General features: G+C 38.2%; 2 protein-coding genes across 2 annotated transcripts in view; both read left to right on the forward strand.

The window, feature by feature from the left end:
* LOC124170029 overlaps positions 1-12,953 on the forward strand; it is a 513,527-nt gene that overhangs the window by 71,726 nt on the left and 428,848 nt on the right. The gene's annotated exons all lie outside the window — the stretch shown is intronic.
* The window catches only part of LOC124170082, a 73,992-nt gene that overhangs the window by 41,445 nt on the left and 19,594 nt on the right, over positions 1-12,953 (forward strand). Inside the window, exons 8-10 of the mRNA XM_046548776.1 lie at positions 68-231; positions 1,020-1,091; positions 6,781-6,906. Of these exons, the coding sequence (XP_046404732.1) occupies positions 68-231; positions 1,020-1,091; positions 6,781-6,906 (362 nt within the window). The remainder of the gene's footprint in view (positions 1-67; positions 232-1,019; positions 1,092-6,780; positions 6,907-12,953) is intronic.

A 12,953-nucleotide genomic window follows, 5' to 3' on the forward strand; every position in this document is an offset into this window, starting at 1 on the left:
GATATGCTTATTGCATGTGCGGAGTATGAAAGCTCTTTCAATTGTTTCGATGTTTTTATTCCAAAAGGTTGTCCTTTTGATGCTGTTCCCAGTTCTCTACCTGCTGGACATAGCGACAGATTGTAATGTGGCCTATCAACACTGCAGCCGAGCCAACTACCTTTACTTTGCCCTAACACTCCTGTTTATCTTCGGGCCAGTGCTGGCTGAGATTATCACGAACGTTTTTCGGTAAATATAATCACTATCACATAGTTTTGAGCGGTTTGAAAAATGAAAATTTAAGTAATCGATAAAAATATGGTTCACTATATTATTAAACCTTTCATTCTTATTATAGTTAGCATATAATATTATTTGCTAAATTTAGCGTTTTATGCTTATTTTAAGCTGCTATTCTGAATGGAATAGCGTCATGCTATCAGCCGATATCGCAACTGAAGTTGCTATAATATAGCATATTGCAACCCAGATGCAGTACGGTATTCAGAACGGTTGCAATTCGTGTTTTTACTGCACCGGAAGACGTAATTCTCAAAATAGCTAAAGCACCGTTGCAATTTGCTATTCTGAACAGCGAATTGCAACCGGTAGGGTTGCAATAATATTACATGGTCTCTCAGGCCGAGCAATTCTGTATTACAACCCAGAAAACGTGCGCATTGCGATGTTGAATTATTTTTATGAGGTTAAAGTAACCTAATCAAGAATTGAAAAATGGAATAATAGTCAAAAATAAAATGATATCTACTTTATTTTAATTAAATAACCTTAGCATAAGTGGTGAATATTTAATTAGTTGTGTAACTAGTTCGGAATGTATTTTTCCTATTACCACGAATAGCAATCGATTGAAATACAACGTAATTTGCATTTTCTTGTTTTTTTTACCATTTTATTAATGGAGTCTTTGTTCTTGCTTAAGTTACTCCTGTTCCTAGTTGATTTCTATTCTTGGTGAATTAGTATGGGACCAATTTGTCTTAATTGTGGCTCACAAAACCTCCTTCTCTTTTCAGTAAGTTACGTGGTTATATCACAACCTGGACGGTAGTATTCTCTAGGATAGACTCTTGGAAACTGCTACCTAGGTAAGAATACAAGCCTTTTTTACATAATGGTTCTTTTAATGTGTGTCAATTTAGTCATTTACACCATTTGAATAAGTGTCATGGATTTGGGCAACTTTGAAAGTGTTTAATGCGTATGTGATGTAAGAGGCAGGATCCAATGACCGGTGTGAGAGATGGTGCGCGTAAGTTGTATCAAAATAAGGTACAGAAATAAATATACAGCGTGGAGCGTGGGACACTGGCTAAATTTTCATGAGTATTCCGACCCAGTTACAATACAGTATTTTGAACGGTGCATTAATGATGGAAAACCTCCGGAAGTCGTAATTCCTAAAATGATCTATAGCACGGGTGCATTTCAGTATTCTCGGCAGAGAATTGCACCCGGTTGGAATTCCACGGTTTCCAAGACTGCGATACCCGTATCATGACCCGCAGCAACAAGTGAATTGCGACGGTAATTAATTTTATAAAGGTTATATTAACCACATAATGAACTTGAAAAATTAAATAACTGCTAGCTATGAAGTGATTGCTAAAAATGAAGTTGCAACGACTAATCATAGTGAATTAATCATAGCAGACGTGGTGATTTTGAACTAGTTAAAGAAATTGTGCAGAGGTAATCTTTCCAGCTTAAAATGTAGAGTTAAAACTTAAAGCTCATCAGCAGTGCATAAGCAACAATAATTAATGCATATAATGACTGCAGTCAGCAAAAAGTTTCCGCAATTCATAAATGTGTGCTAGGGACGTATGATTATTCGAAAATGAGTCGAGTCGAGGAGTTGGTATTCGACACGAGTGTTTCGAGTAGCATTACGAATGTTGAGTTGAGTAGTTTCGGTTGCAGAGCTGTCGAGGCCAGTACGACCAGAAATGTGCCAACAGGAAGCGCTATCATGATTCTCGAGTAACAATGTAATTTTCAAGTCGATAAGTTGTTCTAACGCCTTGGCCCGGGATCGTCTTCCTTCCTGGCAGCGTGTTCGGAGTAATCGGAGTGAACCACTGCATCGCTCATACTTTCTTTTGCAATAACTTTGTACCCTAACCCATTTTTCTTTGCTGAAAAGCCGAGAGTATACCTAACAAATTGTTAAGATTTCTGAAATAAAGAAAAATATGTAACTTTTATGAAGTAGCGGACAATGCCTGTTTTTCCCGGTGTTTAATATAATAATAATAATAAATTCATTTATTTCGTGGGCCTTGTGACCCATGAGAAAATTATTATACAACTTTTACATTCATCAGCATTCATGACTTTACATTCATAAAAGAAAAGAAAAAATGAAAAGAAATAAAGGAGATTCACTCGTTGCGGACAGCCGTTAACTTACAGATAATTCGGCAAAACAAAATTAACGAAAGGAAAAATATCATGCTGCGATATAACAGACTAATTATTATAAGAATTTAAGGCGAACAATTTATTATGACAATTAAGTCACACAAACAATATTTTCAAATGAGATGAATGACAGATTGTTATAAGACTCAAATTTAACACAATTTTAAACTCAATTTTCTGCAACAAAATGTTTGAGCCAAGAATATGTTTGAGAAGATTATTGTACAGCTTATATAAGTTCAGCGTGACATTACATTCATAAAGAAAAACAAAAAATGAAAAGAAATACAAAATATTCACTCGTTGCAAACGGCCGTGACTAACTACTACAAGAAATTAAGGCGACAATTTATTATGACAATAGTGTCAGACAAACAGTATAAAAAAAAAGTAAATAACAAATTAGTATAACACTCTAATTTAACACAATTTTAAACTCAATTTTCTGCAATTTTTTAAAGTCACAATCTTTTAGCCTTTTTGAGTACTGCGTACGTTCGATACTAATTTTCTTTTCATTCATTTCCTGCGAGGTTTTTTCTAGAAATAAAAAAAAACTACAGTGAGTCCTCGTTCTACGTCACCCCGTTTAACGTCATTTCGCGATAACGTCACGAAAATTTTGAGACCATCATTCGTTTATCGCACCTTTGCTTTGCGATAACGTCAGGTCTGGTCAGGTCTTTCAAATTTCGCGCGAGAAAAAATGCGAAGCAGCGGGCATTGCAGGTAGTTCGTTTTGTGGGCGGTAATACAGTCAGTCTAAACGAAGTGTAAAACGGTGTGTTTATGGTCAATTTCGATTACGTTTACAGGAAATTTTCTGCAAAATGTAATCTTTAGGTAGGTGCGCAAATGTTAAGTGCGTAAATGTCAAGTAAAGTTTTAGCAAATTTTACTTGACATAACGGTTTTCTGGAACCTGAAAAGTGATTTCTAGGAATTTTTCCGGGTAGAACTCGGAGTATTTTTCGTCACTTTTTCGCCGTGTTCTCAATAATCTTGGTTCCTGTAACTGCGACGATATTTCAGCGATGATGACCACCATAGCGAAGCCGAAAAAACAAACGCGGGAAGATACAAAAATGGAGAAGGATGTACGTCGCTGCTGGTATTGCCGTCAATGAAGACAGGGACTCGTGTTTATGCCATAGTTTGGCATTCCCATCGTAAGAAATGGCCCTAATATGATACGCTAAAATTTTTTCGCGTAGGAATTGTGAGGTCTAGGAGCCGATATTCACTTTTTACATTGTTTCTTATGGGATATTGTGCTTCGATTAACGTCATTTCGTTTATCGTCACATTTTTCAGGAACGGTAAGTGACGTTAAACGAGGACTCACTGTATAGTGGAACCTCGTTAAAGCGAGTACGGGCTATAGCGACACCCTCGCTATTACGAGAGATAGCCGATGCACTGTCAATTGACCCTATGCTAAGCATGTTAAAAATTTCGTTTTTACGAGGCCCTTTTGGTGTTGGCTCTCGCTATAGCGAGGGTTTCACACCCGGACATCAAGGCTCCTAAATCTCAGTAATTGCTGTTCTGTTAGAAATGTTAGAAATGAAGGTTTTAATTGAGTGCTCAGTCTCAAATTTATGTGGTAAACTGTCGTTCGATAAATTAATAGTTAATTTTTTTTGAAAATATTGTGGTATTAGCATTCGCGATCCTCTTTTATTCCTCCTCGGGCAGCAGAAAGTTGTCGTCAGCAAATCCGCACATCCACGAGTTGCATGAGTAGAAAGCATTTGATGGCAGACACCGTGACAAAAAAATGCGTCTAAGCGAGAAAATAAAAATAAAGGAGTAATATGAGAGAATTTATCTGTCGCCGCGCCACTACTGTTCCTGTATAAATGTTCGAAACAGGTATATTGGCCAATATTTGCTCCACCTCCGATAAAGCGACAATTCGCTATAGCGAGTGTTTATTGGTGCACCGTGGGGTGTCGTTATATCGAGGTTGCACTGTACTTGTTGTTGAGTTACTAAGCTTGATTTAACGACATGAGAAATGTATATTGTTTTACTTTACAAAAGCTAAAACTAAGCTCTACAGATCGTTCACCTCGTCCACTTAAACTCCATGAAGACTGAAAACCCATATCAATCGTTGATATAATTTTTGACACGTATTCCCAATGCTCCCGAATCTTGCCCTTGCGGACAGAAAGTATGCACTTGTGCTGCAATAGGGTGGTTTCCTTTTATTTTTTTATTGCCTTAATCAAAAGATTATTACTCCTGGAGTACGTATTTCACGCTTTTAGATTTTTAAATGACGATAACCATTTTTCGCGATAAAATGAAAAGTGAAAATTTTCAAGCACGCGAAAACGCGATGCTTAAGTATGAATGTCGGGAAATCTCTCGGTGCGACGTATTTCTGGTCCCCGCTGCCGCCCTATGAGGTGACCTTGAGGCGAGGCTTAGCGCTGGTACGACGCAGGCTGCTAGCGGGTAGCTGAATGCCCTGCTGGATGGTAGCGCTTGGCTTATAAAAGGTTTATTAATACCTTATCAAACGAAGAAAACTTTCCGACCTTAGCCAGTTTTAATAGGTGATTATTAAGACATGTTTCCCTGAGCTCTGGCCTCATGCATCCATTGGTAACCTCAGACAATGTATAACTCCTATCCTCTTGTATAGAAACTAGGTCCCTGTGACGTCATGCGGATTGGAATCGCATGGGCGCCAATCTGGCCTTTTTCAAATGAGGATAAAATTCGACCCTTGCCATTCGTCTAAACCGGTATTTCAAAAACCAAATAATTTGTGTATTATGAATACACTAATGGTGGGTAACGAATCGCAATCAATGCCTTTCGTTTTCTTTGATGAAGGAAACTACCCTATTGCCTTGCCTTGAATTTTACTTGCCTTTACTGCCGGCAGAAATTTGCCATGAAAGGCAATTTTCAGCAGGTAGTAACGTGGAGACGTCAAAACCTGCGGAAAAAAGTAGGGAAATTGTTTTTCCCGCATGAGAATTGAAAGGATTAAATATTACGTGATTCATTTCTAACGGTTAAAATTATTTCGGTTGTGCCTATGGAACTCTTTAAGATGAATTAATTTTCATTTATCTCCTGATTCTGGCACAATTACCCTCTAAATTCCTCATTATCCTTTCCGTTTTACATCAAGCTAAGCATTTAGAATAAAAAACTCATAATGGTACTGGAAAAATGAGAATATATTAGAGCGTGCATGGTTGTATTGCCTGGTCCAGAAATTACCATGCTTGACTCGATACTCGGGAGTAGTTTTCAACTCGACTCGAGATCAAAAAGTGGTACTCACACATCCCTAATACTTACTACCTATAATTTTATTGTTATATTTTAATTTTGACGAAAAGAGCCTCAGTGTAGCCTTTCAAGTCCGTTCATGAATTATTCCAATCTTCGTTTACTCACTGACACAGCTTCTCGCAAAAAAATTGTAACTATAAATGAAAACTAAAAATACCAAATATTTCATCAGTTGTTCAAGTGGACTGTAAATAATATGCAAACTTTGAGTCGAAATTCTTTTCTGCAAAATTCTTTCTCTACAAAACTGTAATTTATTAAAATTTAACGCGAGTATTCGCCTTATTGTATGCTTGCTTGAGAACAAAGGAAAAGTCCTAATATTAATTCAGTTTCCCAACATATATATCCTCCACAGAAGATTAATGCAATATCCATGAACAACATTATGCAATACTCACCATGCGGACTTCCATACAATCACAACCCCTACGCTAATAGTTTTTGAAAAAATTATGGTTCAGTTTATGGGCTTAGATGAGGGTCTATTAAAATTTTTATTGAGTATAAGTAACTATAACCTATAACTGTAGGTCACAAGGTAAATGGGATGGCTGCCGGTCATTTTGGTGTAGTTTTCAAAATACGATTGTAAATCGTTATAATTAAATAAGCGAGTAATATAGAGGGATTTTTTATCTGCTTAAACAATTTGAATCATCGTCAGGTATTTCTATCTGGAAAATTTCCCATTGCACAAAACGCCGTCGTGGAAGCGAGTAGAGGAAAAGACAGATTAGAGGAAAGAGGAGGGTGGAGAGGGGTAACAATGGGGGCTTGGAGAGTAAAAGTTCTGAGCGCTGCGGTTTAATGGGAGAGGAATGGAAGATGGAATGCGTCGGCCACCTTAAACCATTTAATCGTATATTTTAAATAGTGTAGCATCTTCTTTTGCATATTTATAGAAGATATTTTGGTCCTGTTTAGAATGGAATTGATTTGAGTAAAAGCTAGTGACAAGCACTCAGACTAACTGATGTTTTGATAAATTTGCTGTAAGTGTACTAATATTTATCTTTCTTTTGCATTCAGAGCATTGAGGAGCGTGATGTTTGCCATCAATTCGAGGAGAAAATTTGATCATGACCTTCACGTGTTCTACGAAGAGCTCAATAGAGCACGTGGAGGTCATTACAAGGAATTGGCGGAGAAGCTAAGGTAAATACTATAGTCGTTGGCATACTTCATGTTAAATTTTAATGGTGGAAATATGTATCGCTATTTAATGTGGTTATTCAATAGGCTATTGAATAATTATTTGAATTAATTAATTTAGGAAAGCTTTATCTTCTATAACTTAATGGTAAAATTGCAAAATTTAATCAGATGAGTAAATTTGAAGTAATGAGTAATTTTGTAGCCAATGGTTTAAGGAATTGAATGGACATCCAGGGGTTCGACTGTTACAATAATAACTATTTAAATGCTCCATTCTCATGAGTCCACATTGGAACTTATTGGCAGAGAATGTCAGACGCATTGATAAAATACCGTATTGGCACGAATCTAAGACGAGGTTTTTTTCCCTCCTGACTCCTGCAGAAAAGAGGGTTTGTCTTACAATCGGAAGCAAATTCTCGATGTCAATCGGGTTGCATAATTTGCGTCAAAAAATTTATGGGTACCTGAGTTTGCCTTCTGATAGCTATACAGCAAAAAACCAACGTCAAAAATAGCTGTGAAGTAATTTAGCTTAATTAATTATTCGTTCAAGTAAAAAAAACATTTTCCATTTTAAGGCAGCAGGCAAAGATTCGGTGCGTGCCGATAAGTCGCCGTGTGCACTTCTGCCGTATCCGCGAGATCGCCTGCATTAGCCTGGGTTCGACTCCATTCAAGTCCAACCTTGATCAACTCACAAAATGTTCGTGTGATTGGTTACAGTTTACCTAAATTGTAACGTTAAAGCCTCAATGCCGTTGCGGGATAAACTGCTACAAAGTCGTTGCATTTTTCTCAGAGCAACGGAAAGAAGGCTACATGATTTTATTCTGATTAGAGAGATTGTTTCACTTGTGTTCCCGTGCCTTTCAGAGCGTTACAATTACAGAGAAAAGAAGTCATTACACTGCCCCTTTCATGTTGTTTCTGGTACCAAATAAAGTTCCATGTAGACTGATCGTTTGAAGATCGCGGTCCCGACGTATAATTTTCCCGCATCCATCGTTTTGCGAAAATGAGACGAAATAAATGCAATGTGTCATTTGTGGCTAATAAAAACAGGCTCATAGTTTGAATCTTCCCCAGGAGATGGAACTACCATAGAGATAAGATCGGTGCCGTGGGAGAGTAGCATTAGTGCATTTCCCAAGATCCGTTATCCCCCTTCATTCAGCACTCGCCTCCCCCTTCTGGCACTCTCCTCTTCCCCAAAATCAAACAAAAGGTCCCAGCTCGCACAGGGATTGTATTACAAAGACCTTAAGTAGCTTCGAAAAAAATATCAAGTTACACGAGTAATATAGAAACGTACGTATTTCACGCCCTCCCCCTTTTCTCACCCACTGACCTTTTACTGCCTACCTGCTTCGAAGTTCCCAGTTTCTGGTGGTTAACTGCTGCATGAATCACCTATTAGCCCCAGAGGTGTCTAACAATGAATTTCAGCAATTGGTATAACCACAGAGTAAGTATAGACTTACTCTATGGTATAACACATTTATTAGATTGAAATGTTTGTTATGTGCACGTAATTCAAAAAGGAAGAAGACAAAACACGACATATTTCTAACGTTATTTGAGCATTTTTTAGCAATGCACTAGATGGAAAAATACGATAGCGAAACATGATATCCTCGTAGCTGAGCTTCTCGGCAGTTAATGCGGAATTTTTTTCCTAAAACAGAATAGTTACTGACGAAGATCAAAGATTAGAAAACTAATTAGAAAAGAATGGGTACCTTCAGGAAAAAAAATTCATGTCGCAGTCATATGGTCATGCTTCACCCTTGGCAGTATGCTCTGTGCATGCCGTACGTGATAGTATCAGTTCCGAACTTCACTTCGTACGAGTGGTTCCCTACTTTCCCGGGTGGCTTGACTTCAAACCACCGAGCGTTTTCCGTGTGTTTCATAAAGTCAGGTTTCATTTTCACCAGTTTAATTATATTCGTCTTCGGACCATGGTCCTGCCGAAGAAACTTAGTCAAATAAACATATATTGGACCTAAGTGTCTTGATATAGTACTAGTACTCCCGTAATTAGCCAAAATCTTGTTTGAATCCTATACTGACTATCATAATCACGCGCAAAAAAAATCCTGCGTTTCCTGGGACATTTGCAACCTAGCCAAAGATTCCCGCGTTCACCGTTCATTGGCATCGTTATTAGGAAAAAAATTTTTCCCTATTGGAGTTTCTAAAAGGGGGGAGTCTTAGAATCGTGTTCGTCTTAGATTCGGTACAAAATTTTAAAATTAGTATTAGAAGTTAGTGTGTCATTATTTATGTCACATCAAGTTATGCCTATAAAAATGTTGCATTTGAGCTTATGTTAATTTTGGTAATGGAACCAATTTGCTCATTGATATAAATAACTAACTATGGGTTGGCCCCTAGTAGAGATGAAGTGATGTTCGAATAATTAAGAGGCTAAAGGGACCTGATAGATTGTTTCTCTGTATACAGTGGATTGACAAAAAAAATTCACGTTAATTCTCTCTCATACCTTTGCTATTTCAAAATTCCGTAGATACCCACTTAACGATGAGTTCGAAAAACGATCTTAGCTAATAATTCACTTGCTTACGTGTCACTAAGTTTCACCTTAAATTTCCAGTTCGTTCAAAATCGATGAATCCCCTTCACGGAAATTTTCCCATTAGTTTCACCATTTTCCACGTGTACTGCTTCTTTCTTTGAGCGCCACCATTGACGTAGAGCTTCTGCTATCTCCGGGAAAAAGTTCCCTACTGAGAACATATTGCTATCATGTTCTTAAATGTGGCCTTTAGGCTGACAAGTAGGATGAAGGTGTTGAAGAATTGCTGACAGGATACTATTGTCCATCAGTGACAAAAGGAGTGCTGGTCGATTGAAACATTTGCTTAGCTTTTGACTCGAAAATAAATTTTTTCTACTCATTGCCGACTTAAATCAAAACTTAATGGTCATACGTGGTGCAAGGACTCCATACTATCAATAAAAGACACTTCTTTACTTCCAAAAAATAGAAAATTTCTATTTTATGACCGGTTTCAGCTACTACACCATTATTATCAAATACAGAGAATATAAAACATATGTTGGGGACAGGTTAATGTACACTACGTTTGTTGATGGAGTGGAGTTGGTACCGAGCTGGGATTGGTAATTCCTGCAGAGGAAGGGGGTTGAAAGAAAGTTTGTCAAGAGTAGTACCTTAACGGCCACTATTGGCACATGACGTCACAGCATCACGTACCTTAAATATCTTCCACATTTGAATAGATACATTTTTCAAATAAACGGCATAGATGTTAGCATTTTATTATCCTTCGAATACAACCACCTATTCAGCGTCCATAGTAAGGGTACAAGGGTATCTTATTTGTAGAGTTAGCATTTTCACAGTTACTGCAAAAAATGTTCATCCTTCAACATTAGACAAAGAATCACTGATTATTTTTTATGAATTCAACACGTAAGTCTCCAAAAGTGCATGCCAAAGCTGGTACATGACGCCACAAGGAAGTTTACATGGTTAACAAGGTTTTTGGTTTGTAGCTATCTTTCGAAATTCTAAGGCAACCAAACGTCCTTCCTTTCCCAGTAAAATGGATTATTTCTGGTTCAAAACTGCTTTGGTACATTTCCAAAAGGTGCCGGGCGAAAGCTGACGTATCATTCTTGTTCTTCCAGCATGCTTCGTGTTCCTTCATCCTTGTCTTGAAGTTTTGTCCCATTTGGCCGATATAACATGAATCACATTTGTTACGCTTTAATTTAGAGATACAGTAGAACCTCGGTTATATGACCCTCAGTTATACGATGACCTCACTTATACGCTGATTTTTTTTGGTCCGGTGAATAACCCCATGTGAACCCATATATCTCCAGCCTCAGTTATGAAACTCTTCACTTATACGACAACCTCGGTTACGAAACGTATTTTTCCAGTCCAATGAGATAAAATACCTCACTTATACGACTTGTCAGAGAACTGCTCTACGAGAAGTTTGCGGTATGCGCGCAAATTTTAGTCATAGGAGCGGGGGTAGGATGCACTCATTACATAGATTTGTCAATGAAGAATAATTAATTTTAATAATGAGCGATGCTGTTCATTAGATGCTAATTTTAACTGCAGTGGATGATCGTTAATCAGGAATATCTATCTCTAACGGAAGATTGTCTAGAAATTTCCAAGGTTATGCTTCCCGTCGCCCCAGCGAAATAACACCTAAATGAGCCGTTAAAAATCCTCGCGTACCAAAATTTTGGCTTCCAAGGTCATCCAAAAAAGATTATCGTATTTGTAGTATGGACGTAAGTCGATGGTGATTCAACACGATGGCAAAAACAGCATGCGTGGTCTCATACCGCGGGCTAATCCCTCATCCGCGGGATGAATTGAGGTGGAGGAAAGTTGCTTACGCGGCGTGCAGATCAAAACTGACCCAACTTGTATCTGTGGATTTGAATGAAATATAGTTTGACCTTGACTGCCTGGTGGCAAGCGTTTATTTTTTAACTGAACGAGAGTTAGTACGAATGCCCTCGGAGAATAACTCGCGTCGTTAGTAGTAACGTAATCATTAACGTCAAATTCAAAACGCGAGAGATGAGGCAGTTCCTTTCGACTCAGGAATGACTTATAACCATTATATCGAAGTACAAAAACAGTCTTGGTGTCGTTTCCAGATATGGGGAAGCAAAATATTACTTGGAGATGAATCACACGGCTTGCGAGTCGAAGTTCCCGGCGCTGAATTCGCGGAAGAATGCCGGCAGAGAAGCTATACCCGGTAGATTCAATCTATTATTGCTAAAATGTCATGGAAAAATTCTTTTTTAGTGCATAAACATTATTGAGAGGGGAGATTTTTCCGGGCTCTTAATCTATTTTTGTCCATTCATCACTGACAGCAGCTGCGCGATTATTTCAAATGCTCACTTAAAAGTTTTCTAAGCACCGGAAAAGTGAACTTAGTCACAGAATATCCCGGGTACCAGTGGCGTAACTAGGAATATGCTTTGGGGGTAACGGTAGTACCTGGGGGGCGGCTTCACCCCCCCCCTCCCATACAAGGCAACGGGGATTCCCGTGCAATAAAAAAAATGGCATGCCTGTAAATATGTTCTACATAATTTTTGCACATAAAATTTAACTTAAAGTAGATGCAGTTGCTGTTTATCAAAGCTAGACTTGTGTTTTAATTATTTTTAAATTTCTCTGAGGCTTTGGAGAGGGATCTATCCCCTCATCCCCCAACCATAATTACGCCACTGCCAGGTGCTCCATATTATCCATTGCATGGTATTTGGAGGGAGAAAACCAACAGCTGGGATCATTTTCGCCATGAGGTAAGAGAGAGAGTATAGAAACCCTGTGTTGGAATTAGCCAAGTTGTAACGATTGGCTTAACCAGGGCTTAATGTCGCATCTGCCGGACAGTGTGTTGCACTGGAAGTTCCGTCCACACTACTCTCAAGCAGGGATAGAGCCATCTCTGAAAACTTTCTGCCTCTGCCATTAACCCGGGTCCATAGGGTGTGAAGCCTTTGTCATGCATTAGTGAAATTTTGCTCCCTAATTACGGGGTTAATTTGGATGACTTTCCTCAGGTATTTCATTTCTTCAATCTCCAATCTGGGGTTTGCCTATAGGTGGTAAAATGAATTTCCTGAAAACTGCTTTTAATGAGTCAACGTTTTTAAAAAATTAGCTTCTCTGTGAACATTTAATGCCATCATTCCGAATTCTCTCCAGTATGATAGCCTTGCAGCTTAGTACCAGAAATACTAGGCGTTCAACCGTGGGTAATGTTGTTCAGGAATGTAAAATTATGTTTCTCTTAAAGTAACACATCATCTGGGGTGTTACTTTTGAGAAAATAGGATCATTAGGCTTCAATTTCTTGCCTCCAAATAAGTGATTGCATCCTGGAAACAAACCAGCCCCTATAGGAAAGGATTTCATGCTAAATACGGAAAAACCTCACATATGAAACTTCCTCACTTATGAAACTTTTTTTGGTTTTCCACTGAAAGTTTCATATGTGAGG

This window comes from Ischnura elegans, chromosome 13, assembly GCF_921293095.1.
Source record: "Ischnura elegans chromosome 13, ioIscEleg1.1, whole genome shotgun sequence".
NCBI classification, from domain to species: domain Eukaryota; kingdom Metazoa; phylum Arthropoda; class Insecta; order Odonata; family Coenagrionidae; genus Ischnura; species Ischnura elegans.